The 25,951-nt window shown below is 44.2% G+C and overlaps 1 protein-coding gene across 4 annotated transcripts in view; it reads left to right on the forward strand.

Moving 5' to 3' along the window:
* GAPVD1 (GTPase activating protein and VPS9 domains 1) overlaps positions 1-18,257 on the forward strand; it is a 75,666-nt gene extending 57,409 nt beyond the window's left edge. For all 4 annotated transcript variants that reach the window (XM_030294452.2, XM_030294451.2, XM_030294453.2 and 1 more), the window contains 9 exons: positions 3,075-3,197; positions 4,756-4,885; positions 5,896-6,005; positions 6,198-6,357; positions 7,213-7,400; positions 8,100-8,313; positions 10,526-10,598; positions 11,511-11,708; positions 13,179-18,257. In XM_030294452.2, the coding sequence (XP_030150312.1) occupies positions 3,075-3,197; positions 4,756-4,885; positions 5,896-6,005; positions 6,198-6,357; positions 7,213-7,400; positions 8,100-8,313; positions 10,526-10,598; positions 11,511-11,708; positions 13,179-13,319 (1,337 nt within the window). In that variant the 3' untranslated portion in view covers positions 13,320-18,257. The remainder of the gene's footprint in view (positions 1-3,074; positions 3,198-4,755; positions 4,886-5,895; positions 6,006-6,197; positions 6,358-7,212; positions 7,401-8,099; positions 8,314-10,525; positions 10,599-11,510; positions 11,709-13,178) is intronic.
* Positions 18,258-25,951: the final 7,694 nt, after the last annotated feature.

The raw sequence follows: 25,951 nt of genomic DNA on the forward strand, positions 1-25,951 counted from the left end.
ATCGTTTCCTTTTTGTGTGATAAAATGTTCAAACAATATCATAAATTTATGAACTTTGCCAGTTTTTTACAGCTTGAATCCTTTTAACATTGCTGTCTGGCCCAAGGAAAAGACACCTAGGGGTTGGGTTTTACTTTATTCAGCATTTGTATTTTTGCAGCTTTCTGTTTGGCATATTATGAATGAGCACCCTAAAAGGAATGAGTTTGAGGAGTAGTGTTAATGACCCAACCTTGAGTCTGATAGGTTTATACTGTTTCCGAGGACTGTAGCGCATCTAGAGGGAAATTAATTTCTCACCTCCTTTTTTTCTTACCTTGATTTTTCAATTATGTTATCCCACTTAGTTAAAATGAAGATTTTTATTAAAAAATGGCATAGGTTTCCAAAGAACATCCTCCTCAGAGAGCTCAGTATAGTACAGGTAGAATCCCATTTTAATGCATGTTATTCTAATATCTGGCTCCTTCTAATTGGATGTATTTCCATGGTCTAGCATACCGTCTGGTGAGGTGACTTTGTGGGAATGAAGGGCTTTGGAGAGCAGGAGCTGGGCTTCCAGGCCATGGTTCTGTGCGAGAGCCAGCAAGCCTCTCTTATTCAATCAGCAGATACTTTCTGAACATCTGACTCGTGCCAGGCACTGTGCTAAGTGTTGTAGTTATTAAGTCAAATCACATGTCCCGTCTTCTTCAGGAATTACAGTCTGATTGAGAAGAATTGGAAACATTTGTTTCCTGTCCATGTTCCTAGTATTAGAACACCACTAGCATTTATGGAGGGAAATTCTTATAATGAAATCTGTTTTTAAAATGTCGAATCAGTCATTGGAGAAGTTATAAGTTATTTTTTACTTGTGTCTTTGGGCAAACATATTTCTTGGTTCTTGGTGCCTAATCTAGAAGCTAAGTAGGGTAAGTTTTTTTCCATAAGATACTTCATTTTCTTTGTATTTGATTCAAGCAACTTAGATTCCCTACTAATGTAGAAATATTTCTACCCAGTTCTAATTAGTTACCTGTTGAAAATTATCGTTAAAACAATTTTTAAATGTTATGAAAGGATATTTCTTAACAGTCTGTCCATAATCCAGTCACCCTAACCGTTCTTTTTTTTTTTTTTTCCATGTTCTTTCCCAGTCTTTCCATATTTGTATGTGGCTTTTTCATGACTGAATCAGATTATGTGTGTAACTTTGCATCCTTCTTTCACCAAATGTGATTTCATAAACCCTCTCCAGTTTCTACTAGACATGGTTGGTTTTTAATAATTTGTAGTGACTCACAGATAATCTGTCATATCATTTTATGGCCTCCTGAATGTTCTCTTACTTTTGGATACTTAAATGGTATCCAGTTTTTTACTGTGAAAATAATGCTCACAGCTTCGTATATACAGCATTTTTTGTTTATTTCCATTATTTTCCTGGGATAAAATTCTTTCTTTTTTAATTGTTAATGTTTGAGAGAGAGAGGAAGAGAGAGAATCCCAAGCAGGCTCTGTACTGTCTGCACCAAGCCCAATGTGGGGCTCGATCCCACCAACTGTGAGATGATGACCTGAGCTGAGGTCAAGTCAGATGCTTAACCTACTGAGCCACCCAGGTACCCCTTCCTGGAAAAAATTCTTAAGAACGGCATAGAATTAGAGGTTATAAGTGACATTATGGCTTTACGATTAGCCAAATTTTATTCCCTTTTTCAGAGCCCTCAACAGCACTCAAAACCAATAGCAAAAAGGTACTCCCCTTCCAAAGAAAGATTTTGTAATGATAGATGTTTTATCAGTTTACATTTTGAAGATCAGATTTTATTAGAACTCTTTTCTCATGAATTCAAATACCATTACAGCAGAAAGATTCAATTACTTTGGAAATCCTCTTTTTCTGTAATTTACTGCAATTGTACAGAGACATGGATACTAAATTTTATTTTCCATGGAAACGGAAGAGCCCATGAGCATATACTGCTTAACCTTTCTATACCTGATTTCCTCCTCTAGAGAGTGAAGGTGATAAAAGTACCTCCCTGTAGGGTTGTTGTGATGATTGAGATTGTTCGTAAAAGGTGCTTAGCACAGTTTCTGGCATGTGGTAAGTGCTCAAGAAATGTTAGCTGCTATTATTATTAGCTGCTATTACGCACACACATATATAATCTAGTGATTTTTTATGTGTTGTTAGACTTCTTGAAAAATGGGATTCTACCAGAATACGGACATTTGTGGTTACCTGCTTGGTCTGGATCTATGTCAGGAGTTTGCATTTCACTATAGAACTTTATTTTGTCCCATGGATCTGTAGCAGCTCTTTGCTTTGATGACTGTTAATTAATGATTCTGCCATCTTAGGCTCCAGGAACACATTTCAGTGTGCTGATTTTGCTGACAGGATAATGGTCCTGAAAGTAAACAGTGCTACATCTGTGATTGTGATAAGCTTTTTCTCCCTGTACCCCGGGTACATTTCCAGCACTCTCCAGCAGTGGCTAGATTCACAAAAGTGCTCTCTTCCAGCAGCTTCACTGTCGTGGTCAGATTTAGTGAGACAGAATATTAATATCTAAAGGTTTGAAATGTGTAGAGAGAGAAAGTCATACAGCAAGAATGGAAGAAGGCATTTTTTTTTTTATTACTTAAAAGGGATTAATTCTAAATTTGATACTTTTTTTTACCCTTCAGCATGGAGATGTCTGAATAAATGAATCTGCCTATAACAATGCATTGTTGGAAGTTCTGTTAGCATGCATTGCTAATAACAGTGACTTGAGTTATAAGCACTTTAGAAACCCATCATCCATTTAGTCTGCACTGAATTTCTTAACACCATCATGCAGAATTTTGGCGATGATGAGAAAGTGGAGCTAATCCTCCCAATTGCGTGCTTTGGCAAGGCTCTCAGACCTAGAAATGGGACGAGCAGGCAGCTGCATGGTGCCTCTTAACATTGAGATATGTGCTCTTTTTAAGTCTCACCTCCTAATCCGTCTTTGGGATTATGCTACTGGTATCATACTAACATCAGAGTTGGTGCAAACCAAGGGAAGCTAATTCTCTCACTCTCCTTTCCCCTGCAGATGATCCCAGCCCTAGACTCAGTGCACAAGCTCAGGTCGCTGAGGATATTCTGGACAAATACAGGAATGCCATTAAACGAACCAGCCCCAGTGAAGGAGCAATGGCAAACTATGAAAGTACAGGTGATAATCATGATAAAGATTTGAATATAGTTAACCCTAAACAGTGTGGGGGTGGGGGTGGGAAAGGGGGTAGGGGCACCAACCTCCTGCATAGTTAAAAACTTATATGTGACTTTTGACTCCCCCAAAACTTAACTGCTAATAGCCTGCTGTTGACTGGAAACCTTAACGGTAACAAATAGTTAACACATATCTGCATGTTACACATTTAATACACTGTATTCTTACGGTAAAGTAAGCTAGAGGAAAGACGGTGTTGTTAAGGAAATCATTGTTAAGGAAATACAGTCACAGTACCGTATGTATTTATTGAAAAAAATCCATGTAGGGGTGCCTGACTGGCTCAGTCGGAAGAGCCTATGACTCTTGATCTTGGGGTTGTGAGTTTGAGCCCCCACTTTGGGTGTAGACATTGCTTAAAAATAAAATAAAAAAAAAATAAGGAAAGCAAATCCATGTATATGTGCACCCATGCATTTCAAACCTGTGTTGTTCAAGGGTCAACTGTACTAACTTTGGTATCACAGTGAAAAAAGTGATCTGAATAAAAAGTAGCTTTTTAATAGCTACTTTGAATAGTGTTCAGAAAAATATGGTATAATCCCCATGATGAAGAGGAGAGGAAAAGTATATAAAAGCATAAATTGTATGCACATGTGTTTATGCTTGTATGTGCACAGTGTCTCTGGAAGAATCTGACAAACCTGTAATGTGAGCTGGCTCAAGGGAAATTCATAGGGAGCACAATGGGAAGCCGGAGTAGAGGAGAACTTCCCATACTTATTATTTTGAAAAAATAAATAACAAAAGATTTGAAAGAATAGTACAGTGGAGGTCCATATTCCCTCTACCTTTATCAGGTGTTAACATTTTGCCACCTTCTCTCCATGTATTTTTTCCTGAAGCATTTTAAATTATCTCCTAATAAACATATTTGCCCTATGTAAGGACAGGATCTTCATTATATTAATGAATTTTTATCCCTTTTGATTTTGTACATGAACATATTCTCTAAATTGGTTAATTAGAAACATAAAAACCGCCGCGGGAACCACAGATCTGTCCTGGCTGCATTTGTGAGTTCGTCCCAGCTCATTCTTGGGCAGTGGGAAGGGCGCTCAGGTCTCCCAGCCTCCTTACTAGGGTGCGTGGTTCACCTCAGCAGCCAGCTAGCCCAGGGCTTTTACAGCAAGCCACTTTCTGATTGGGCAAGACCCCATGTCTATAAAAGAGGGTTTTATGTAGAGTGATTTTTGAGGCTCCTCTTGGTTCTGTGGTTCAGTGAATCTGATTAGAGCATTATCTGTTTAGTCACAGACGTTTGTTGTTTTGAGTTAAGATTGGTACAGGAAGTAAAAATCATTCACTTCTCAACAACTGCTCCCTTGATTTATTGTCATTGCTATCAGCTTGTTTAAATGAAGTGCTTTTCCTTCTTTCTCAAAGCACTCCGGCTGAAAAGCACAGTGCAAATTTATTGTTGAGTTGCTCTGAACACGTACTAGTGCTAGGCCCCCAGGTTAACCTGCTTATCCTCTCTGGGGGTGGGTTTGTGTAGAGGTCATGGGTGATGGTGAGAGTGCACAGGACTCTCCTCGTGAGGAAACACTGCAGAACATGTCGGCTGATGATCTCCCGGACTCCGCGAGCCAAGCAGCCCACCCTCAGGACTCCGCTTTTTCGTACAGGTATTTCTTTGAGAGGATTGCGAATTTGTGGGTTTGGACTTTGCATCAGCACTGTTGTCACTGCAAGTCAGGATTCATTGAGCCATCTAGTAAATGTATAAAGCAGGGGAGTCGTCTGGGTGGCTCGTTCAGTTGAGCATCTGAATCTTGATTTCGGCGCAGGTCCTGATCCCATGGTTGTGGGATCGAACCCCACATCAGGCTCTGTGCTGAGTGTGGAGCCTGCTCAAGATTATCCCTCTGGCCTTCTCCCTCATTTGTGCTCTCTCTCTTAAAAGAAAAAAACCAAACCAAAAAAAAAAAAGTATAAAGCAGAGAGAATGAATGAAATGCAGTTTCCTGAGAAAACCTTGCTTCACTTTGGATTCCATACATCAAACACTTTAATTCAGGAGTGAAAAAACATCCACCTCGTGTGCTCACAGGGACCACATACATCCTTTAAATGAAACAAGTGGCAGTGCCTTTGCAGACCCCAAGCTCCCTGCCCACATGGGAAATGCTGGGGGAGACCAGGTGGGTGGTAGGGTCAGCCGCAGTTTCAAGCAGTAGAGTGATAGAAAGGGCTTCTTGTCGAGTGGTGAGCTTGTCTTGTGTCAAGATCAACCTTTCTCAGGAGACCTGGTGGACAGTGTTCTTAGTTTGGATGGTGAGATGGTTCTGGTGACTTCTGTGGTCCCTCCTGACCCTGGCATCATGGCGCTTTCTCATTCTCCTCCCAGTGGCCGTTGTGGGATTTGGTTTATGTTACAGGGTCCAAAAGGATTTGTTTGATTCTGGTGACTTTACAGAATAGTCCTTGCTCAGAGCATTTTTATATAGCCTTGCTCCTCGGGTAACAGGTGAAGCCTGTTCCTTTAAGTGAGCTGTCAGTAAATTAAAAAGTTTTTATTTATTTCTGCTCGAAACATCTGAGTCCTGAGGTAGCCTATTAGTTTGTATAGTGAGTGTTCATAAAATATGACCATCTCTGGATAAAGAAATTAATGTACTTTTGGTTCATTCTTCAGAGATGCAAAAAAGAAACTGAGACTTGCTCTTTGCTCTGCGGATTCCGTTGCTTTCCCAGTGCTAACCCATTCAACAAGGAATGGTCTACCAGACCACACAGACCCGGAAGGTAAGTTTTTCCTGTATTTATAGGTTGGATCATATGAAACCGCCTGTATTCCACTGTATTTAAGCTGTGTAACAATTCCATATGGTTTAGTTCTGATCCATGGTAGAGCAGAATGGGATATCCCAAAGGCTGAGGGATGGTATACAATGGAAATTCTCAACAATAACAGAATTCTGTTGTTTGTTTGTTTAGACAATGAAATTGTATGCTTCTTAAAAGTTCAAATAGCTGAAGCAATTAACCTACAAGATAAGAACTTAATGGCTCAACTTCAAGAAACTATGCGCTGTGTGTGCCGCTTTGATAACAGAACTTGTAGGAAACTGCTGGCCTCTATTGCCGAGGACTATAGGTAAATACCCAGCTTGCTTCACTTGTCAGCCTATTTTCAGCTCCAAGTGTCTTTTTTTATTTCACAAGTGAATCTGGGCTTACTGCAATGTGCTTGGCTGTGTTTACCTGGATGACGAACACATTTGGATATTTATCTGGAAGTGTAGTTGTAAATGAGCAGTTCTGACTAACAGAGAAATTCAGTTTCCTTCAGCTTTGCACAGAAGCCGTGCTAGCAGAGGTGAGGCCAGAATAGCTAGGATATCCTTCTCCTTTTTTTTGGGGTGATAGGAAAAACTATTTCCTGGAGTAGGGAAGGAGTAGGCCTAAAAATTGCTGCCCTCTGTCTGCTGCTAGCCCTTTGCTAACAGTTCAGGAGAAGAATGTAATAGAGATCCTTGGGAAATGAAGAGGCCCCTGGGCTTAGGGAATGGGCACTTTAATGATTGTTACAATTAGACTATAAGTAAATAATTGATGATACGTTTAATGGTCTAGTGGTGTATTAACCTATATTTTGTAATTATTTTAGTCTTCTATAGCTATCAATTTCCTGTGAAGTATGAGGTCCTATCCTACCAACATGGAGACTGTGGGCCAATATAAAATAGACCAACGATGCCAAGGGACTTAGTAACATTTAGTGAGTTGGGTAGCTAAGTGTTCAGCCCAGTAGACGTTATTCTTCACAAATACGCACAATGGTTCTGTTTCTTAAGCAGGCAGCATTATTAGTCCTCAAGACAGTTGTCTGCAGCCTGACATGGCTAATTGGTAAAACCAAAGTCTATGAGAGAAAAAATTAAGACTCTTAGTCTCCAAAAAAGTGTGCACTGTACGTATGTGATGTCCTGCAAAGCATATTTCCTTTTAGGAAAAGGGCCCCCTATATTGCTTATCTCACTCGCTGTCGGCAAGGACTGCAGACCACGCAGGCTCACCTGGAAAGGCTACTGCAAAGGGTCTTGCGGGACAAAGAGGTGGCCAATCGATACTTTACCACCGTCTGTGTAAGGTTGCTGCTTGAGAGCAAAGAAAAGAAGATCAGGGAATTCATTCAAGGTAACTAAAGACCTTTAGTTGAAGCATCTCTTCAGCCATGGATTCGTGGGGAGATTTGGAAATTTTTGTTTTGCTAATTTGAGTATCTGCATGTCTACAAGTAGTCCCTTAAACTCCCACGTGTTTTATGGATTCTTAATTAAACCTTAACGTCCAACCAATACATTCCATTTTTATCCTGGATCGAATATCTGTAGTTTATACAAAATTGGGAAAATTGGTTAGAGTTTTGGATCCTGTGTATGTTTTTCTCACATTTAAAAATAAAGCATATCATTTTTAAAAAGCTTTTAACTTTTTAATTTTTTAAATTACACTATAATTAATATATATATGGTGTTATATTAGTTTTAGGTGTACAGTGTAAAGATTCAGTAAGTCTATACATTAGTGAAAGTATGTCATTTTTATATCGTTTTTAAATTTTTATTTTTTTTCTTAAAGTCAAAAAAACCTTTTTTTTTTCAAAGTATGTCATTTTTATGACAAACCCCTTGCTTTTAAACTTTTGCATATTTCTTACGTATCTTCTGATTTTAATGATCTGACCACATTCTCCTAAAATAAGCCATATCCATATACACTTTTGGCTTTAAGAACATAATACCTGCAGAGCTAGTGATTAAAATGATTTCTGTAATTTCCTTTTTAAGATTATTCAGATAGTATATTATAAAAAATCATTATTTTGCATTGGAGACTTTCAGAAACTCACAGCAGCTGATGATAAAACTGCTCAGGTAGAGGATTTTCTGCAGTTCCTTTATGGTGCAATGGCCCAGGACGTCATATGGCAGAACGCGAGTGAGGAGCAGCTTCAGGATGCTCAGCTGGCCATTGAACGAAGTGTGATGAATCGGATTTTCAAGCTTGCTTTCTACCCTAACCAGGATGGGGACATACTTCGTGACCAGTGAGCACTCCCATGTTTACCGCACCTGTGTTGACCACGTAGGGGTACATCAGCCAGTCCCGTGTTTTACACAAGCTGTGCATGAGACTTAGCGATGCCAGTAAAGGCAGTGCATGCTATCATTTTCCCCCATCTGAGTGACAAGGGAGAAAGAAGGATAGCACTCTGTTTTCAGGGAGTGGGGAATTGGGCCGGAGGGCATATCAATCGGTATGGCCTTCCTGGAAGGCCCTGCTGCTATTCTGCCTTCGCTGTTCTCCCCTTCTTTCCTCTTCCTGCTCTTCCTTATCCTTCACGTCTTGACTGCAGCACCACTCTTCTGACCTTTCTGACCAGGGTCAGTCCCTGGCAGGGCTCTCTCGGACCTGCGTACCTTTCTTTAGCACTTGCCACTGTTGGGGTTTCACATCTGGTAGAGTCACAGTTCCTCGGCCTGGCACTACTGGCACGTGGGGCCAGGTAACTCCTTGGTGTGGGAGGCTGCTGTGTGCCTTGCAGGATGTTTGGCAGCATCTCTGGTCTGTACACAGGAGATGCTGGTAGTTCCCCACCAGTTGTAAGAACCAGAATGTCTCCAGACATTGCCAGATGTCCCTCGGGAGGAGGGGAGGTGCAGAATCACCCCCTTAGTGATCCCTGCTGTGTGTGGTCATCTGGTGAACACTTCTCTCCTCCACTGGATTGTCATCTCTGTGAGAGCAGGAACATAATGCTGTTAGTTACCACTCTGTCCCAGCATCAGGCACAGGGCTTGACTTCTGTATGCTCATTATTTATTTATTAAGAATGAAAAGCTGTATGTTTGAATATCAGAAAATATCTGGAAATCTATGATGTATGAGTCATGTCTCGATAAAGCTGGTTTTAAAAAGTAATCCTAAAAAAAATTTATCCTGAAAAAAAAAAAAAAAAAAGAAACCTGGAGTGGTAACCGTGGTTATATTTGGGGTAATAAAACTATGGGTGATTTCTCATTTTCATTTTCCCTCTCTTGCACTTTCTTGAACACTGCTTCACAGCCCTGTTTCTGCCATGTTGAGGTGGCTACTCTGTCCCCAGCAGTAATACCGTCTTACTGTGCCAGTGACTCTCAAGGGGTCCATGTGATAGGACCTCAGGATGAGTCATGAATGGTTAATAGAAGCTTTCTTTCACAGAAATGCTAAGGTCTTACATGTATGTTTGAGAGCACTCACTCTTCTGTGAATGGGTTAGGGTTGTTCTAGCCTGCCTCTCCCACTCTTCATAGTCTAAGAGGCACACCCCATGGGGCGCCTGGGGGGCTCAGTCAGTTGAGCATCCGACTTCGGCTCGGGTCATCTCACGGTTCGTGGGTTCGAGCCCCACGTCGGGGTCTGTTCTGACAGCTTGGAGCCTGGACCCTGCTTTGGATTCTGTGTCTCCCTCTCTCTCTCTGCCCCTCCCCCGCTCACGCTCTGTCTCTCTCTCTCTCTCAAAAATAAATAAACGTTAAGAGGCACACCCCAGCTTCTGTGCCTCATTCACCAAATAGGACATATTTTCTTTCCGGAGACCAGTTTTTAGCTTCCAGAATGGGATAAATGGGAGTAGGGGCATTCAAACTGTATTTCCTGCAAAGAGCGGTATTGGGTACCCTCTCCTCCGTGGCATGTCTTCAGGTTTTATAGAGTGCACAGTTAACCAGTGCTCCGGAAAAAACAGTAGAAGCCAGGAAGGCTGGGTTTAGCGCCTGCTGCTAACCCTTGTGTGACCTCAGGCAAGCCTTTCACCTGTCTAAGCCTGATTATTTTCATCTATGAAATAGGAGAGAGGTTGAGTGTTCTCAGAGTCCCTTCTCTGTCTGAGCTCCTGTGGTCTTTGGTTTCTGGCTTTTAATCCCTCTACTTCCTCTGTGCTTTTTACTAATTAGTGTGTCCGGGTGGCTTCTGGGCTAGGGCTCCTCCCCTTTCTCCTTTGGAATGCTGAACTGGGCTGGGAAGGAAGGACTTCCCTACTCTCCTTGCCTCCCCTCAGCCCACTCAGCATTTCTAAGGAGATCCTAAGTGTGAGACATTTTTGACAAGAGGGAATACTTAACAGCTAAGCGTCTCAGTCTCAACCGTAATTGTAATCTGTATCTCGAAAGAAGTCTTAACGTTTTAAATGTTTTGAAAAAAAAAAAACAAAACATTTTTTATGTGCCTTTTTTTTCTGAAATATGTATTTACATATGTGTTTTTGGGGTTTTCAGAGTCCTTCATGAACATATTCAGAGATTGTCTAAAGTAGTGACTGCAAATCACAGAGCTCTGCAGATACCAGAGGTAATACAGTTTTATGTAGTATTAGTAGTTGCTTGATAACGCCGTATGCATGTTCAGAACAATTTGCATTCGAGGTATTTCTAACTTTAAAGTTCTCAGAGGTCCTAGGATTAACATATCCTGGCATGGAACGGGCCTTGGGGAGAGGAGGAGGAGGGCTGCACTGAGGGGCCCCTGCCCAGATGCCACTCAGCGTGCGGGCGGGGCTTCTGCCTACACCTGCTCCGCCTGCAGCAGCCTTGCTCTCCAGGGATGTTTTTATAGCCAGGTTTCTGCAGAAATGTCCCATTCGAGTAAGGGATCTGGTGGCACTCCACAGAATGTGACAGCTATTCCAGGGGAACAAATTGAATCTGAATGTGACATCAAAGTTACCTGTTAGTGTCATACAACGTCTACAAAATAATGGAAAAGTTCAGGTATTTGACTTTTCTGGTTGTTTTATTAGTGTCCCCACTAATGAAATGTCAGTAGAAGTTTATAAATTACCTTGGTTTTTTTTAATCTGTTCTTTCTAGAACTACTGCAACAAAGGTAACATATTTTTACGATATTTTCCTTCAGAAGTAGCTTGTTTGTACTTTTAGAATCAGCTGCTCCTTGTAGATAAGTTCCATTCTAGCTATTTAAGAAAGATAATTGTTTGGCATTTTATGAGGTCTAGGTTGGTGTTATCATATGTCCTTTCCTCCATTAATGGAGGATTGATTCATTTGAAAATGCAAAGCAAATTATTTAAAAATTTACTAAGCTTCAGTCTTAGTGGAAGGGAGGGAACCACAATCTGGTTTTACTGAAGAAAGGAAAAGGCACCAAGCTTACCCTTCTGCTTCCTGACATGGAGGTTGTCCTGGTCGCTTCCTGTAGTTGCTGTTGAATTCAAGATTCGGGTCTGTTTGTGATCTCGCTTAGGTTTATCTTCGGGAGGCACCATGGCCATCCGCACAGTCAGAAATCAGGACAATAAGTGCTTACAAGACGCCCCGGGACAAAGTGCAGTGCATCCTGAGAATGTGCTCCACGATCATGAACCTCCTGAGTCTGGCCAATGAGGACTCCGTCCCCGGAGCAGATGACTTTGTCCCTGTTTTGGTATTTGTGTTGATAAAGGTGGGCCCCTCACTACTATTAATGAAGAGAGTTTATTTGGCGGTTCCAAGCAGGTTGGTGCGGGGCTTCACGTGCTCTTCCCAGTCTCAAGCTCTGTGTTACCCAGAAAGAGTCTAATGTGAAGTCTTGTTCTGTCCAAAAGTTAAGATTTTCGAAAGAAAGGATAGGAGGACTGGATTCCTAGATGAACATTGTCAACTTTTACATGCCTGAGGTTCTTGGTTGGGGCTCGATATGTAATTATTGAGTGAGTGAATGAGGGAAAATTCTTTTTATTGTGCTCTTACCATCTTCTTCCACACTGAATTCCTCATAGTCCTTGTCACCTGAACCGTCAAATCTACCAAACACCTGTCTCCTTTTGGCCTCTTATTTTGTAATTGTGCCATGTTATCTTTTTAAACGTTTATTTATTTTGAGAGAGGGAGAGAGAGCAAGCAGGGAAGGGATGGAGGGAGAGAGAGAATCCCCAGCAGGTTCTGGGCTGTCAGCACAGAGCCTGACGTGGGGCTTGATCCCATGAACTGTGAGATCATGACCTGAGCCAAAATCAGGAGTCAGATGCTTAACCTACTGGGCCACCCAGGCGCCCCTGTGCCATATGATCTTAAAATGTACTGGTGTCTCTTGTGTGTGTGTTGTTGTTTTTTTTTTTTTTACTTTAAAATTGAAATGTCATCGTTTAAACGGTTTGTTGTGAGCATTTTCAGGGGAACCATGCAGTTTGGGTGCACACAGCCGCCAAGTGACTGTGTCACTTGTGTGTTCCAGTTAGCTCAGACCACCTGTTGACGTCTAAAGTATCTGACATATGTTTTACTAATTCTTGATATTGCGGTATTTCTGCAATCTGAATTCTTAGCTCAGTCGGCAGCCTATAGGATCAGTGTGCGGTCAGCCTTCCCGACTCCTGCTGTCGGCCGTTGTCCTTGTATCTTCCAGGTGTGATGTGTCTCGTTCTTTGCAGAGCCAGTGCGAGCTTGTTCTGGGGCACAGGCCTTAGTGTGTCCTCCCAACCACTTACAACGCCTGTGTCCTTTCTGTCTATGTGAAAAAAGTGAAAAAGCAGGAGGTGTTCTGTGTTACCTCTGGCAACTCACCATATTATCTTTTTAGTTTTTTTTCTTTCTCAATTGGTGTACAGCCTTTATTTCCTTATCTAACATTCTGGAATCCTGGGATGTGTTGAGTAAAGTCCACTAGGATTAGTTCAGCCTCCATAAGGACCAGCAAGCTTCATTGACTTACAAGGATAGAAAGCTGGCATTAGAACCTGAGTTGCCTTTCCAGTATACCGTTGTTACTCATAGTGGCTAAGGTTTATAAATTGCTCCTGAAGAAGACTTTGGGGATTATTTTCAAAAGGACTGGTGTCTCTTTCATAGGAAGACATTGGAAGATGTTAGCTTAGATGGTTTTTGCGGAGTTGTACATCTGAGTAATTGACTCTCTTCGTTTTCACTTCTCTAGGCAAATCCACCCTGTTTGCTGTCTACCGTCCAGTATATCAGTAGCTTTTATGCCAGCTGTCTGTCTGGAGAGGAGTCCTACTGGTGGATGCAGTTCACGGCAGCGGTGGAATTCATTAAAACGATTGATGACCGGAAGTGACCAAGACCAAGGCCCACCGAGGCAGCAGACTGTTAGGCGGGCAAACAGCTCTCTTAGAAAATGTACCAGCTGCTTTGAAGGCTGAAGATTGTTTTTGTATAATATTGTACAGCGTTCAGACATTTTAAAACAGATCTTTACTAAACAGATTAATGAGCTAACAAGCAGGTTCTCTTTTCTTTGGGCTCTTTTCTTTTCTGTTGCATATTTGGTTATTTTCTTGTCCCAAGTAGAGACTAGTACTGCAAAAAGGGACCACATTTCATATTTTGAAATATTAAAAAACAGAACAAAATCTAGAAAATTCCTAGATCTCCATTCACGAATACCCATTCTTTCCTTTTATTTAAAAAAACAAAAAAGAAAACGAAAAGAACAGTACACCTCTTTTTAGATGCTGCGTAATCTTCTATGCATCTAATGGAAGGAAAATAGCAGTTGCACTGAGGATTATAATAGTGGTGACATTAGTGGCATTATATAAATACACTCACCTAGATCGAAAAGCTAAGAAGGAAATGTAAATATAATATATATTTATATTTGATGTAATATGGACATCTTCAGATTCTAATAAACAAGGAATATTGCTGATAGTAGGTTGTGACGTACCCTCTTGTGAAATGGTTTCCTTGACAAAGTTTAAGCTGAGCTTAAAAGCAACAAACAAATACACAGAAATATTTATTAAAGTGTAAAACAGTTTCTTGAACTTCCTAGGTGTGGAGTTTGATGCACAAGGCTGCCTTTGATGAGGGGTATAACAATCACTTAGACATTCCTCACCACAGACGTCTTTGAGCCTGCAGGAGGAGCGAGGTAGACTGTTTAATCGCCATGCGTTACATACAGAGGAACAGTAGATACCTAACATGTTACTGTGGTACATACTAAATACAGTGTAGAAACCCCAAACAGAACTCCTTTTAAACCTTTCATTGTAATATATTTTTGATGATTATTCACATTGAATGACAGACCAGGAATTCAGTGAATGTCATTTTTTTAAAAACTAATTTGTATTGTCTGCTCTAGTGATACAAGTTTTACTAGTGATAAACTATTTTAATCAACCATATTATTCTTATGGAAAAAAATCTATTTTGGCAGGTTTCTGTGCCTTTATTTCCCTCTTCTGAACAAAAGTCTGGGTTTCAGTATTTTGGTTTGATTGTATATTGATAATCAGGAATGGGTGTTGGTGTGTGAGAAATTGGCTAGGGAGGCACACCAGAGCTTCAAGCACAAGTCTGGGGCGTAAGTCATCCCCGACTGCTCTCACTCTGTATGTTTCCTAAACTTGGTTAGCTTCTTTTATAACAAACTCAGTCCCATACTTTGAGTCCCTTGTTGCTAGCAGCATTTCTAGGCATTTTTAAGGGAACTGTGACAAACAGCGGTGAGCAGATGAACCCGGAGGCCATCTTCTCTCCGAGACCTCTGTGTTTAATTGTGCCTAAAGAAGCTGGATTTTCTTTATGCTCCCATCTCTTCTCATTCATTTATTTTAGAATACCGAGATAAGTTACATAGGAGTGTGGGATGTGGTTTCTGCCTTTTAGGGAGAGATCAAAATTAAACTAGTACTACAAAATGTCCTTTTGAATGTTAGGTCAAGAAATCTGTGTAGAGTCCTGTTCTTCATGGGCTGTGACTGTCAAACCTGCCTACGTATTAGAAGTCAGATCCTGTCATTAAATACTTTACAAGACAAACAGTCTGACACGATTTCTAAGACCTAGGGCGAGTCCATTTATTTCAGTATTTGATTCAATAAATGTTAAGTCAATAGAAGACTTGGAATAGTTGAAATTCATTTTTATGGGCTTTAACAGATTTTTTTTCCTCTCCAAATGGTTGCTAAATCCATTCTGTGTTATCACTATAGAAATAAATACGAAGCTGTGGACATTGCACAGGGCTCTTTTCTGTAGAGGAGAAGGTGGTGAGTTGTGGGTGTAGGGCTGTGCTGGAGGCAGGAGGTGAGAGCCATGCAGTGCTGGGGCCAGGGGTGAAGGTGGAACCCCAGGGATCTGGCATCCGATTACACCTCTGAGACAGAGGCCCGGGCCTGGGTCTTAACTCGGGAGCTGGCGGAGAAGCACAGCCCGGCTCTTTAAGGAGTAGCTACATCTCCCTCTGCAAACCCTTTTAGGAGCAAGAACCAATCAGCATCAGCCATTTTGCTGGCTTGATTTCATGGCATGATTTTCTTATAGTGTTGATTTCTGAATTTAGGAGTTGGTGACTATCTGCGTGGCAGCGGTAGGGTGGGAGACAGGGAGTAATTTGACTTTGCTCCTTTGGGAAGGAGGGATAGTTGTTCTTTGGTTCTTATTACATTTCCTCCCAGCACTTATTTTATATGAGGGATTAGTGCAAAAGTATAAAATCACCCATAGGAAACAGTAGCCGCTGAGTATTATGTGGAATTTGCAATGATGTTGTTAAATGGAGAGAGAGTGGCTCAGTTCACTGAAATATTCTACAGTTAACTTCTCTAGTGAAAAATCAGTTTATATTTTGTGTTAATATTCTGCTTCCTGAAAGTTAAGCAGTAGAAACACAGACTGAGGATGGTCTTCATAAAATTACTATTTTTTTTTAAACCTGGTAAACGTTTTTGTTTTCTTTCTCTGCTTTAGTTTACGTCTCAGCCCCAGGAATTGCTGGCTTCTGCTTTTTCTTTTTAAAACCTGCTTATGAAAGCCTTTTTTTATACAGATATTAAATTGCTGTAGTAAGAGAATTAGGCTTCGTGAAGGATTGAAAATAGATGTGATGCATGGTTTTCCCTTTTCCTGTTGTGTCCTGGAAGGCTTTGTTTAATCCAGACTTTCAATATACACGTTGCTGAGGTGCTAAGCCAGAGAACAGGAACCTGGCCCAAATGGTAGTGAGACCGCGCTCTCGTCAGACCCAGCAGCTGAGCGCGAGTGCCCATCCAGCACCGTCTTTGCGTAACCTGCCATGCAGATTCCGGTTTGAGCCAAGTAAAGGTCAACTTCATGTTTTAAGTGGGTGAGGCTTTAAAGACCCCGTTCTCTGATGTGATTGGGTGTGGAAAGGGAAAAAGAGGACCACACTTGCTCAAAATTATTAGTGGGTTGCATGGGAGTGATAGAAATGTAGCGGGGTTAGCTTCTTCAACGTTTTCCTCCTGCTTCTCCGTTCCTGCTTTATTTCTTTAAGGAAAAGTCTATATTTGCCCTCTTTCTAGTTCTTTTAAATCTAGTGAATTTATTCTGTATTTGATTGCCATAATTCGGGGGGTGGGGGGAAATCAGAAACCATCTTGAAGCTCAAAGAATTTTTAGTAAGTAGATTAACAGTGATGAGGTATTTTAGATATTTTGAATGCCAAAATGCTTGAGAATTTGCCAGGTTAATACTTAATATACCTTAGAATGTAGGTTACCAAGAAGTAAGATGACCAGGAACGGCTTTATTACCCTGGAGAACACTTAGAGAAAGGGAAACATAGTTTGCGCATTGTCACGGTTGGTGTGGTTGAGCTATGGAGTCACGGTGGAGCTCATGTGTCCCACAGGCCTGCGCTCAGCAATGGTTAAGTTCGAGAGTGGGGAAGTCCTCTCCACTTGGTTAATGGCAGACAGTGCGGGCAGGGGCCACACGCCTTAAAAATTCACCCCTGCTGAGTTGATATTCTGTCTTGTTTACCGTATTCTTGTGCTTCTCCTGTACTAAAAAGCTTTGTACTGCCTCTCCTCTCGAACTGATAAAACCTTACCTAAGCCTCAGTTAATGAGCTTGCACAATCTTGTATATGTACAGGAGACTCATCCTGTCTTCTAATGTGATCACTAATGTACAGTCTCATTCTGTAAAACTGATTAAAAAGGGAGAGCAGTTGAATTCACTGCGTTTTATGTTTCCATCATCTATTTTGTACGCAGAAGCATTTCTGAAAGTTTCTTTGACTCCAAATATTACTAATGTTCTCCAAGAATTCACACTTGCCTTTTTTTCATCTGAACATCTAAGGACATTTGTTAAGTGTGGTCCAGGAAGGAATTAGAGTGAGCTAGCGGTTACTAATGAGATTGTGAACGTTTACTGTTTTAACACAGTTTGTATCTGGCCCTTGTATTTGGTAGCGATTCATCAGCCTTAGTTCTGAGAGCAAAAGTCCTAATCACAGTATTCCCTGAAGCCTTTATTAACCTTTTCGGCCCAGGGGAGGTGCTATTAGACAAGGAGCCCTTGTCACAAGCTCACTCTGCAGGCTTCCCTTGCTGGTGGAAAGGTGCTTTCCCTGTATTGATTGCTCCTTATTTAGAAGGAAACATTAAAATTTTTGATTAGGGCTCAGTGTTCACTCAGTCTGTTCAGTATTAAAGTTAATGCTATCACTGGCCTAAAACTGGACATAGAATTCGACTCTACTTGCCAACTTGGCATTACCTGTGTGCTTGGACTCCTGTTATATTTGTACCCACTCAACCCTTCTCTCCAAAGAAGTGGCTCTGTAGCTTTTCCCAAAGGAGGCTGAGCCAGTGGCACTGTTTAGCTAGGCCTCCATGCAGCACTGCCTGTAAAACGTGTCATGATCCTGAAAAGGGAAATCCTTTCTCAGAAGCTCCTCTTGGCTGTAAATGTGTCCTCCGCCTAGAGATTTCAGTTTTCATCGGAGAGCTTTTGCTTCGGTCATTTCATTCCAGGAGAATCCTTTTCCATCTTCTTGGTGGTACCAAAATGCAGTACATAGACTTTTTAGAAAATTGACCAAAGAGGCTGGAAAATCTCTGGTTGCGAGAATCCTGAAAACATCTTCCACATTTGGGAATAGTGCTCAGTTCCAAGTCATTGAACCTGTTGCGGATGCTGAACATGAAAACCACAGTAGACCTAATTCTGTTAACTAGGAATTCAGCATGTTGCTGGCCAAAACCATTAAATTTTATGTACCTGTGAAAAGAGTATCTGATGTGATTTTTTAAAGTAAGCTCTGCCTAACGTGGGGCCTGAACTCACGACCTCGAGATCAGGATTAGCCCGCTCCACTGACTGAACCAGCCAGATGCCCCCTTTTAATGTGATTTTTAAAAATATAGGACGTTTTCACTTCAGCTTTCCTTACTGCTCTTAATTTGTAGGCTTGACAAACGTTTTTTACCCAGGGCTGTTGATTAATATACATAGCTGCTGATGTTTCTTAATCATTCCTGATGAATTCAGTCAAGGGCTCTGTTCTGACTCACTCTGATCAAAGGAATTATAATCTCTGGGGTTGGGACCTAAAATTGTGCCCCAGGGAGTTCTGTAAACCATGCTTTTCTAAACTTCCCTGTTGAGAATCACCTGGTACTCTTGTTTGTAAATCTGAATTTATTGAGGATGGAACCAGGAATCTTTACATGCTTAAGTGGTCCTAGAGAGTCAGGAAAAGGCTAACGATTAAATTGTAGAAAAAAGAAAATAGAAGCCATATTTCAAAGAACTGTATTACAGGTACTTGATCAGTTTTTATTTATTTTTTTTTTCAACGTTTTTATTTATTTTTGGGACAGAGAGAGACAGAGCATGAACGGGGGAGGGGCAGAGAGAGAGGGAGACACAGAATCGGAAACAGGCTCCAGGCTCTGAGCCATCAGCCCAGAGCCCGACGCGGGGCTCGAACTCACAGACTGCGAGATCGTGACCTGGCTGAAGTCGGACGCTTAACCGACTGCGCCACCCAGGCGCCCCACTTGATCAGTTTTTAAGAGCAGAGTCTGAAATAGCAAGCAGTTTCGTTCTTGAAAGATCTCTGAATCGTGTGCATTTACTAGGGCAAGTGGGTCAGGACCCTGTCATGACACAGGTGGAAGAAAAACACCCAGTCACAGTATTTTCTCCAGCAGCAAATGAGATGTGGCGATGAGAGAAAAGTGAAGCATACCAAGTGGGTGATGTCAGTCAAATGACAACGTGGCACAGTATGTCATCATTCCAGGCAAGTTTCAGAGATGTGGCCTATTGGTATACGAAGAAGGGTCTCGAATTTATATGGAAAGGGAAATAGACTATGGTGAATTCACGGCCAAAAATAATGGAAGGTGACAAGGAACAACAGCAGTAGCTGGTAACATTTTATTTCTGAGTGACCAAGTGACCAAATGAAGGCATGGAATGGACAGTTCTTATTTGGCCATTGTTTGGTAGTCTTATTTCCAAATCATGTATAGTCCTTATAATTAAGACAATTTTTTTTTAATGTTTATTTTTGACACAGAGACAGAGCGTGACTGGGGGAGAGGCAGAGAGAGAGACACACACAGAATCCGAAGCAGGCTCCAGGCTCCGAGCCATCAGCACAGAACCTGAGATGAGGCTCAAACTCACAAACTGTGAGATCATGACCTGAGCCAAAGTCAGACACCCAACTGAGTCACCCCGGTGCCCCTAGTCTTTATAATTTTTAAGGGCAAGCATTAAAAGTTTTCTTTTATATAAAAACAAAAGTAAGTCCTCCAGGTGACATCCTCAGGGAAGTTTGAGAAGTGCCATGACAGCCAGCCTTTCACCAAGTATGAACCAGTGGACCACGTGCACTGCCTAACTGGCGACATCCATAAACTTGTGATCTCACCCCGCAGCCATTGAATCAGATTTCTGGGGGAAAGTCCAGGAATCTACATTCCTAGCAAGCTCCCCATCTGACTCTGATGCTTGTTAAAATTCAGGATCCACTGCAGAAGTTGTTCAATTTTTAAAGGCTTGGCCCCACATCTTATAAGGATGACAGGTGTGAGGAAGGCAGACCCTTACACAGGGGTGCCTGGGTGGCTCAGTCGGTTGAGTGTCTGACTTCAGCTCGGGTCATGATCTCATGGTTTGTGGGTTCAAGCCCCACAGAGGGCTTGATCTTCTGTCCCCTTCTCCCTCTGCACCTCCCCTGCTTGTGCTCTCTCAAAAACAAATAAATATTAAAAAACAAACAACTTTCACCAGATGGCCAGTCCAGTTTATCCTGTAAGGATAGCTCTTTTTATTTGCTTAAATACAAGTGTTTTCTTTACTCATAACCAGGGTGGTTATGTAAAAACTATCTTTTTCCCAAATCTCAAATGCCTGAACATCTCCAGAGGATCGCAGTGTTCAAATTTCTATATGGAAAAGTATTTGTCTAATCTTCTTCCTCATAATCCTCACTATTTCGCTTTCAAAATGTCTGATTTCTGTTGTGTTTTGTTTCCGCTTACAATTGGCGTCCCATTAGTTCTCGCAGCCCCTGGCTTCTGACTTGACTTTCCTCTCTTTCCAAGCCCCTCAATCCATGGAATCCAACTCCTGGATTTATTGACCTCCTTCCTGCCCACTCATTTCTTGATCACCAACAACCCTGTGTCCCTTCTCTTGTGGCTGTTGCTAATGACTAATGAGGCCCTGGGGCCGAGTGGGGAGTGAGCCGCTCCAGGAGAGGAAGGGGAAGGAGGGAAGGGCATAAAAAAATGACAGATGACAGAAAGGGAAGGTGGTAAGGGCCTCCCCCAGCACTTCCTCCACTGCAAAACTGGACCACACCCACCAGCCTGAAGTGTCTTCCCTCCCTGGAAGGTTCCAGCCACCTGAAAAGCCATGGTTTTGAGTTGTGTGTGGCTGTAGCACCCGAAGACGGTTCTAATCTTAGCTTCGCCACGAACCAGACCTAAGGCAAGTGACAACTTCGAAGGGCTGTTCCTGGTTGGGCTCTATTATCTCAATGACCCTTCCAGTATCTGATTTTTTTATTGTATATTAGGATTATATATAGCATCTTGAAATATTTCTCCTGCCCTATCGTTTGAGGGATGTAGCTAAAGCGCACTAACACCGTGGAGGTCACCCTAGACGGGCAGCAGTGGCTATGCCCCTAGACATTCCAGGCACACATGAACAACCCGTGAGCACAGAAACCACTCGAAAGGAACCCATTTTTAACTGAAAGGCTCTGTAGTGAACCTATGTCTTTTGTGCTGTGGTCATGAATACTAACTAGAGTGGAACAATTTCTGAAGCTTTCCTTTTTACCCTTCTGGGTTTGGATACTTCAGTCCATAAGCATCCTGCCCCATCCTGCCTCTGGCGCTTTGCTTCACTGCCCCCATCTCTGGGTCACCCAAACCTCCTGATGTCTCCCGAGCAACTTCTCCTGAATGTACGTCCACTACCACAGCCGTTTTCCCCCACCTCCGTTCCCGCAACCACCTTCCGACTCCCTCCAGGCCCTTTCTCCTAGGTGCTCTTACAATTAGGTCTAATCAGATTCCCCTTCTGCCTAAAATTCTCTCTTCTATTTTGGTTCCAACCTACTTTTCAGCTATATGCCTCTCCCTGTCCCTTCTCCTTCTCCAGCTCCACCTGGGGTCTCAACGCTCTCACCTCTACCCAGAGGGTCATGCTTTGCCTGCCTATAAGCCTTTGCCTTTGCTGGGTCCTTCTGGCTTCAATACCTCTCCCTAAACACTCCTCCAACTTCAAATGTCCCTTCCAGAGGAAGTCTCCCCAGACGCTTCCATCCTTCCCTCCATCCGCAGTGAGGCCACATCCCCTGTACACTTCTCTACAAAGCAATGATCTCCCTGGAGTCTGTGCTCTCCTAGGGGACTGTCCCATCCCAAATTGCAGGTGTCCCCAAATGTCTGCAGATGGGGATGGAGGAGAGGACAGACAGTAGCTCCTCAGCAAAGGGGGTTCCTCCTTCTTTCCCCACCTTCACATCTTCTGGAAAGGCAACCTGCCCCAGGCCCGTGGCCTCCACCTGGTAGGCGCGTAGGTGGGGGGACACTCCTCTGCAGCCCCATCTAGTGGAGGAAGTGATGAGGAGCCTTGCACCCACCAAAGTGCCAGCACAGCTGTGCCAAGTCTGTGACAAGTCTGTGAAGAACTTAGGCTGCACACTGGGCCCCTGGGCCAGGGTCAAGGTCTGTGGGCCCTGTGGGTCAGGATGGGGGCCCAGAACACCTGGGTTCTTCACCTGCAGCTGGTCCTCGGGTCTGGAGACACCAGGGCACTGGCTGGGCCTCGACAACTCCTGCTGCGTGCCCTGGCTGGGCAGGGGGTCCCCGGACTCCAGACTGTGGGCTGCCCACCATTGGGGTGGTTCACTTGGGGCTGCCCTGGGGACTCCAGGGCCGGAGTCATACCCTTGCTCCTTGCTCCCCATCGTCGCCGTTCTAGATCCAGGCACCAGGTGGTGGCCACACAAAGAATTGGTACGGGTCCTGCTGGGCCACGTGGAGCTGAACAACCGGGAAGGTGGAGTCATCAGAAGAGGGAGCCTGGGGGGGGGCAGAGGATGTGCTCTCAGTGTGTGCTCCCCACACCTTAGCAAGCACGGGGCAGGGATGGACGCTGTCAGGTACCCTGCTGAGCGCCTGCCCCAAATGTAGCCCAGTCACACCAAAGCGTGGGTGTCGTTGCCGCCTTCCTCCCCACCCTTGTTCCCCGGGCACTATTTACTCCTGCTCTGTGAGGTGGGAATTATCATATCTACTTATTAATTCGAGGGGGGGGGTCTATACAAACTAGTGTTCACTGGGGCAACAGGGTCACATCCTGCTGGAAGTCTGGGACCTGAACTCACTGCAGCACGTCCAATTCGCGGGCTCTACCCCTGAGGCTTCCCAGGGGTGGGGGTCCTGTGAGAAGGGCTGGGATTTGCCATTTCCTGGGCTGGCTTTGGGCTAGCCGGTTTCCTCCCAGGTCCCTGCTTTGCTGTTCCTTGGGTGACATCTTGTGGCCAAGGACAGGTACAGACAATTGGCTGAAAGGGCTTCCTGGTGAAGGTTCCCCGCCACCCCCTCCCACCCCACCCCACCAGGCCCCTTTGGAGGAGGGGTCAGTGTGCCCAGGAGAGCGAGAGGCTCCTGGACACAGGACCAACCCCCTTCATCGGGTCTTTCACCAAACTATTTGGCCAGCTCTAGATGGACCCCGGGACTCCTTCATGCCCTGCCCCCCCACTAGGCACACCACAGTCCTCCTTGCCCGCCCTATGTTCTAGCAAACAATAACCATTATACCCGATCTAGAAAGTATTTCTATAGCAAGGTTATTATTCCCATTTCACAGATGAGGCAGCAGCCCTCAGTCACATAGCCAATGAGTAACCCAGTCAGGACTTGAGCCCAGCTCCGACAGGTTCCAAAGCGAGATGATCTTGCTGGACACAGTCCAGTTCTCAAACTGCGAGGACCCTCGCACCCTGTCCTTCAGGGAGGTGCTACCGAGGGTGCACATATTGTTAGTCACAATAATGCCTCGGGTTCTGGGACCATCTTCATGTGCCTGGCACAGCGTTGAGTGCTTTATACACGATACGTCACAGAGCCCTCACCTGTGAACTGGGTAGTATTATGAGCCCCATTTTACAGATGAGGAAGCTGAGGCTCAGAGAGGTGAGGTGGTTTATCCAAAGCCACGTAGAAAATAAATGGCAAGGCTCGGATCTGAGCCAGGTCTAGAGGATTTCCAAGTCCTTGTTTTTTTTAGCTACTTGGGGGTCGTGTCTGGCCCTCTGCAAAATATCAGCCCGACAGGATGGGGTCGGGGGCAGCTCCCATGAGGCGGGAGCAGAAGGAGCTTCGCAAACCGTAGAGGATGGTACCCATGATGGGTCATTATCCTGATCCTGGGTGCACTCCTGCGCAGACGATCCTTTTGAGGGCAGGGCTAGACGCTGGTCGCCTCCCCGGTGCCCAACATGAAGCCTGCCACCCAGCGGGCACCAGCAGATCAGGCTGAATAGGATTCTTTGGAGCAGGGACAGCCTACTTCCCCCTTCCCCACACACAACCAGGTCCACTTTGCCAGTGTCAAGGCCACGCCAAGGACAGACGGAGCGTCTCCACCTCCTGATTCGCCTTGTTCAGAAGAAGGGGTGACCTTCGCCTTTGTTGTGACAGGCTGGCACCTGGACTCCCGCGCAGGGACCGGTGGGGGGAGGGGGCCTGGTTGCTGGGGACCCCTCGCAGACCCCTGAGGAAACAGCAGGGCAGGCGGAATATAAATGCGGCTGTGAACGCAGAGGAACAGATGAGAGAGAGCCTCCAGGTGACTGGGTGGAGAGGACCCACCAGGGCAGCGCCTCCTCTCTGCGCACAGATTGAGCCCATGATGAAGATGAATGGAAACCCCTTTGCTGGAAAATGTGGAGGCAATCAAGACGGCTACCTGTGCCGAGGGGCCCTCCCACCAGCTCTGAGCAGGGAAATGTTAGGATTCGGAATTTCAGCCGCGGCCACGTGGTTAGCACAGAAACCAGGCAAAACTCGTGACAAGCGGCCCCAATTACAGGATAAATGATACAGGACGCCCGTTAGCTTGGCAGGAGTCAGCGGACTCAAACGGCGGCTGCGGGCGGGTCCGGGGCGGATGACAGCTCGCACAAAAGAAAGGCAGCCCAGATTGGTGAGGACCGCTGGCCCCCGCCTCGGGCCCCTCTGTGAGGTGGCCTTAATGACCAGAAGCCTCTGGAGCCGGTGGCTATGGGGATTTTAAAGGCTGGGTGAGGGGGAAGGTGGGAGATTGTTTTGCGGGTTATCTAGCGTTTGCTGATGAAAACAAACCCAACTTGTCGCTTCCAAATCCCACACTGGGAGGCAGAACTGATGAGGACACTGTGTCTTCATCTTTCCAGGCCGAAAAATCCCAATTTTTCTCAATATGTCCACTGCAGAGCAATATGTGATCATTCGGTCCCATGCACAGTGGATCAGGAAGAAAGGTTTGCTGAGCGAATTAATATTGTCGACGAGATTGCAGGGGGCATGTTTAACTCACTTCAGGTGCTCTAGAAGATTCGCACAATGGATAAGCTAATTACAAATCATGCCTATTTATTCATTAAAAAGGGCCTGGGGGAAATTCAAAGAGGCAACACTGTCTTAACTTCATTCAATTTGCAGTCTGTGATTAAACGGAACACAGCTGCAAGACTCCAGAAATGCCGCCTGATCCCCGCCTTTTCCCTGGTTGAGACTGACCTCTTCTCTGGGGGCCATTTCTACCCTCAAGCAGGGTCTTGTCACCCTTCTTCAGCCCTTCAGACACTCGCCGGCTACTTGTGACTTTGGGCAGGTCCCTTCACCAGCCCACGTCTCAGTTTCCTCATCTGTAGAGTGGGTCCCCGATCCTCTGGCTCTCTGGATTCCCAAGGAATAAGGAGGTGATGGATGTTCAGTGGCCGTTCCAGAACTCAGACAGTGGCTGCGTGTGAAGATTCCTTGTCTGCCTTCCCATTCCACCTCTGTACAGTGGGCTGCCTGCCCAGTGCCGGATGGAACTGGCCTGATGTCTCCTACCCATGACCCTGGGAGTCCAGGGGCGGGGTGACCAGCTGTCTCAATTTACCCAGGGCTGAGGTGTTTCCTGGGGTGTGGGATTTTCGGGGCTAAAACCTAGACAGTTCCAGGCAAACCCGGACAGTTAGTCACCCTGTGCTCAGAGTCCCCCAAACCCCTCCTTATCTATGTGTCCTAAAATTAAAGTGGAAAATAGAGCTAACTTGATCTTCAGTCCTTGCAAATGTCTGGGAGGCCCACGGGTTGTTTATTATCATCAATAAATTATAAGAACTGAACAGCCAACATTTGCTTAACATTTTCCAATTCACAAAGTGCTTTTAATTTACCGGATGGGTGTTTTGG

This window comes from Lynx canadensis, chromosome D4, assembly GCF_007474595.2.
Source record: "Lynx canadensis isolate LIC74 chromosome D4, mLynCan4.pri.v2, whole genome shotgun sequence".
Taxonomy (NCBI): Eukaryota; Metazoa; Chordata; class Mammalia; order Carnivora; family Felidae; genus Lynx; species Lynx canadensis.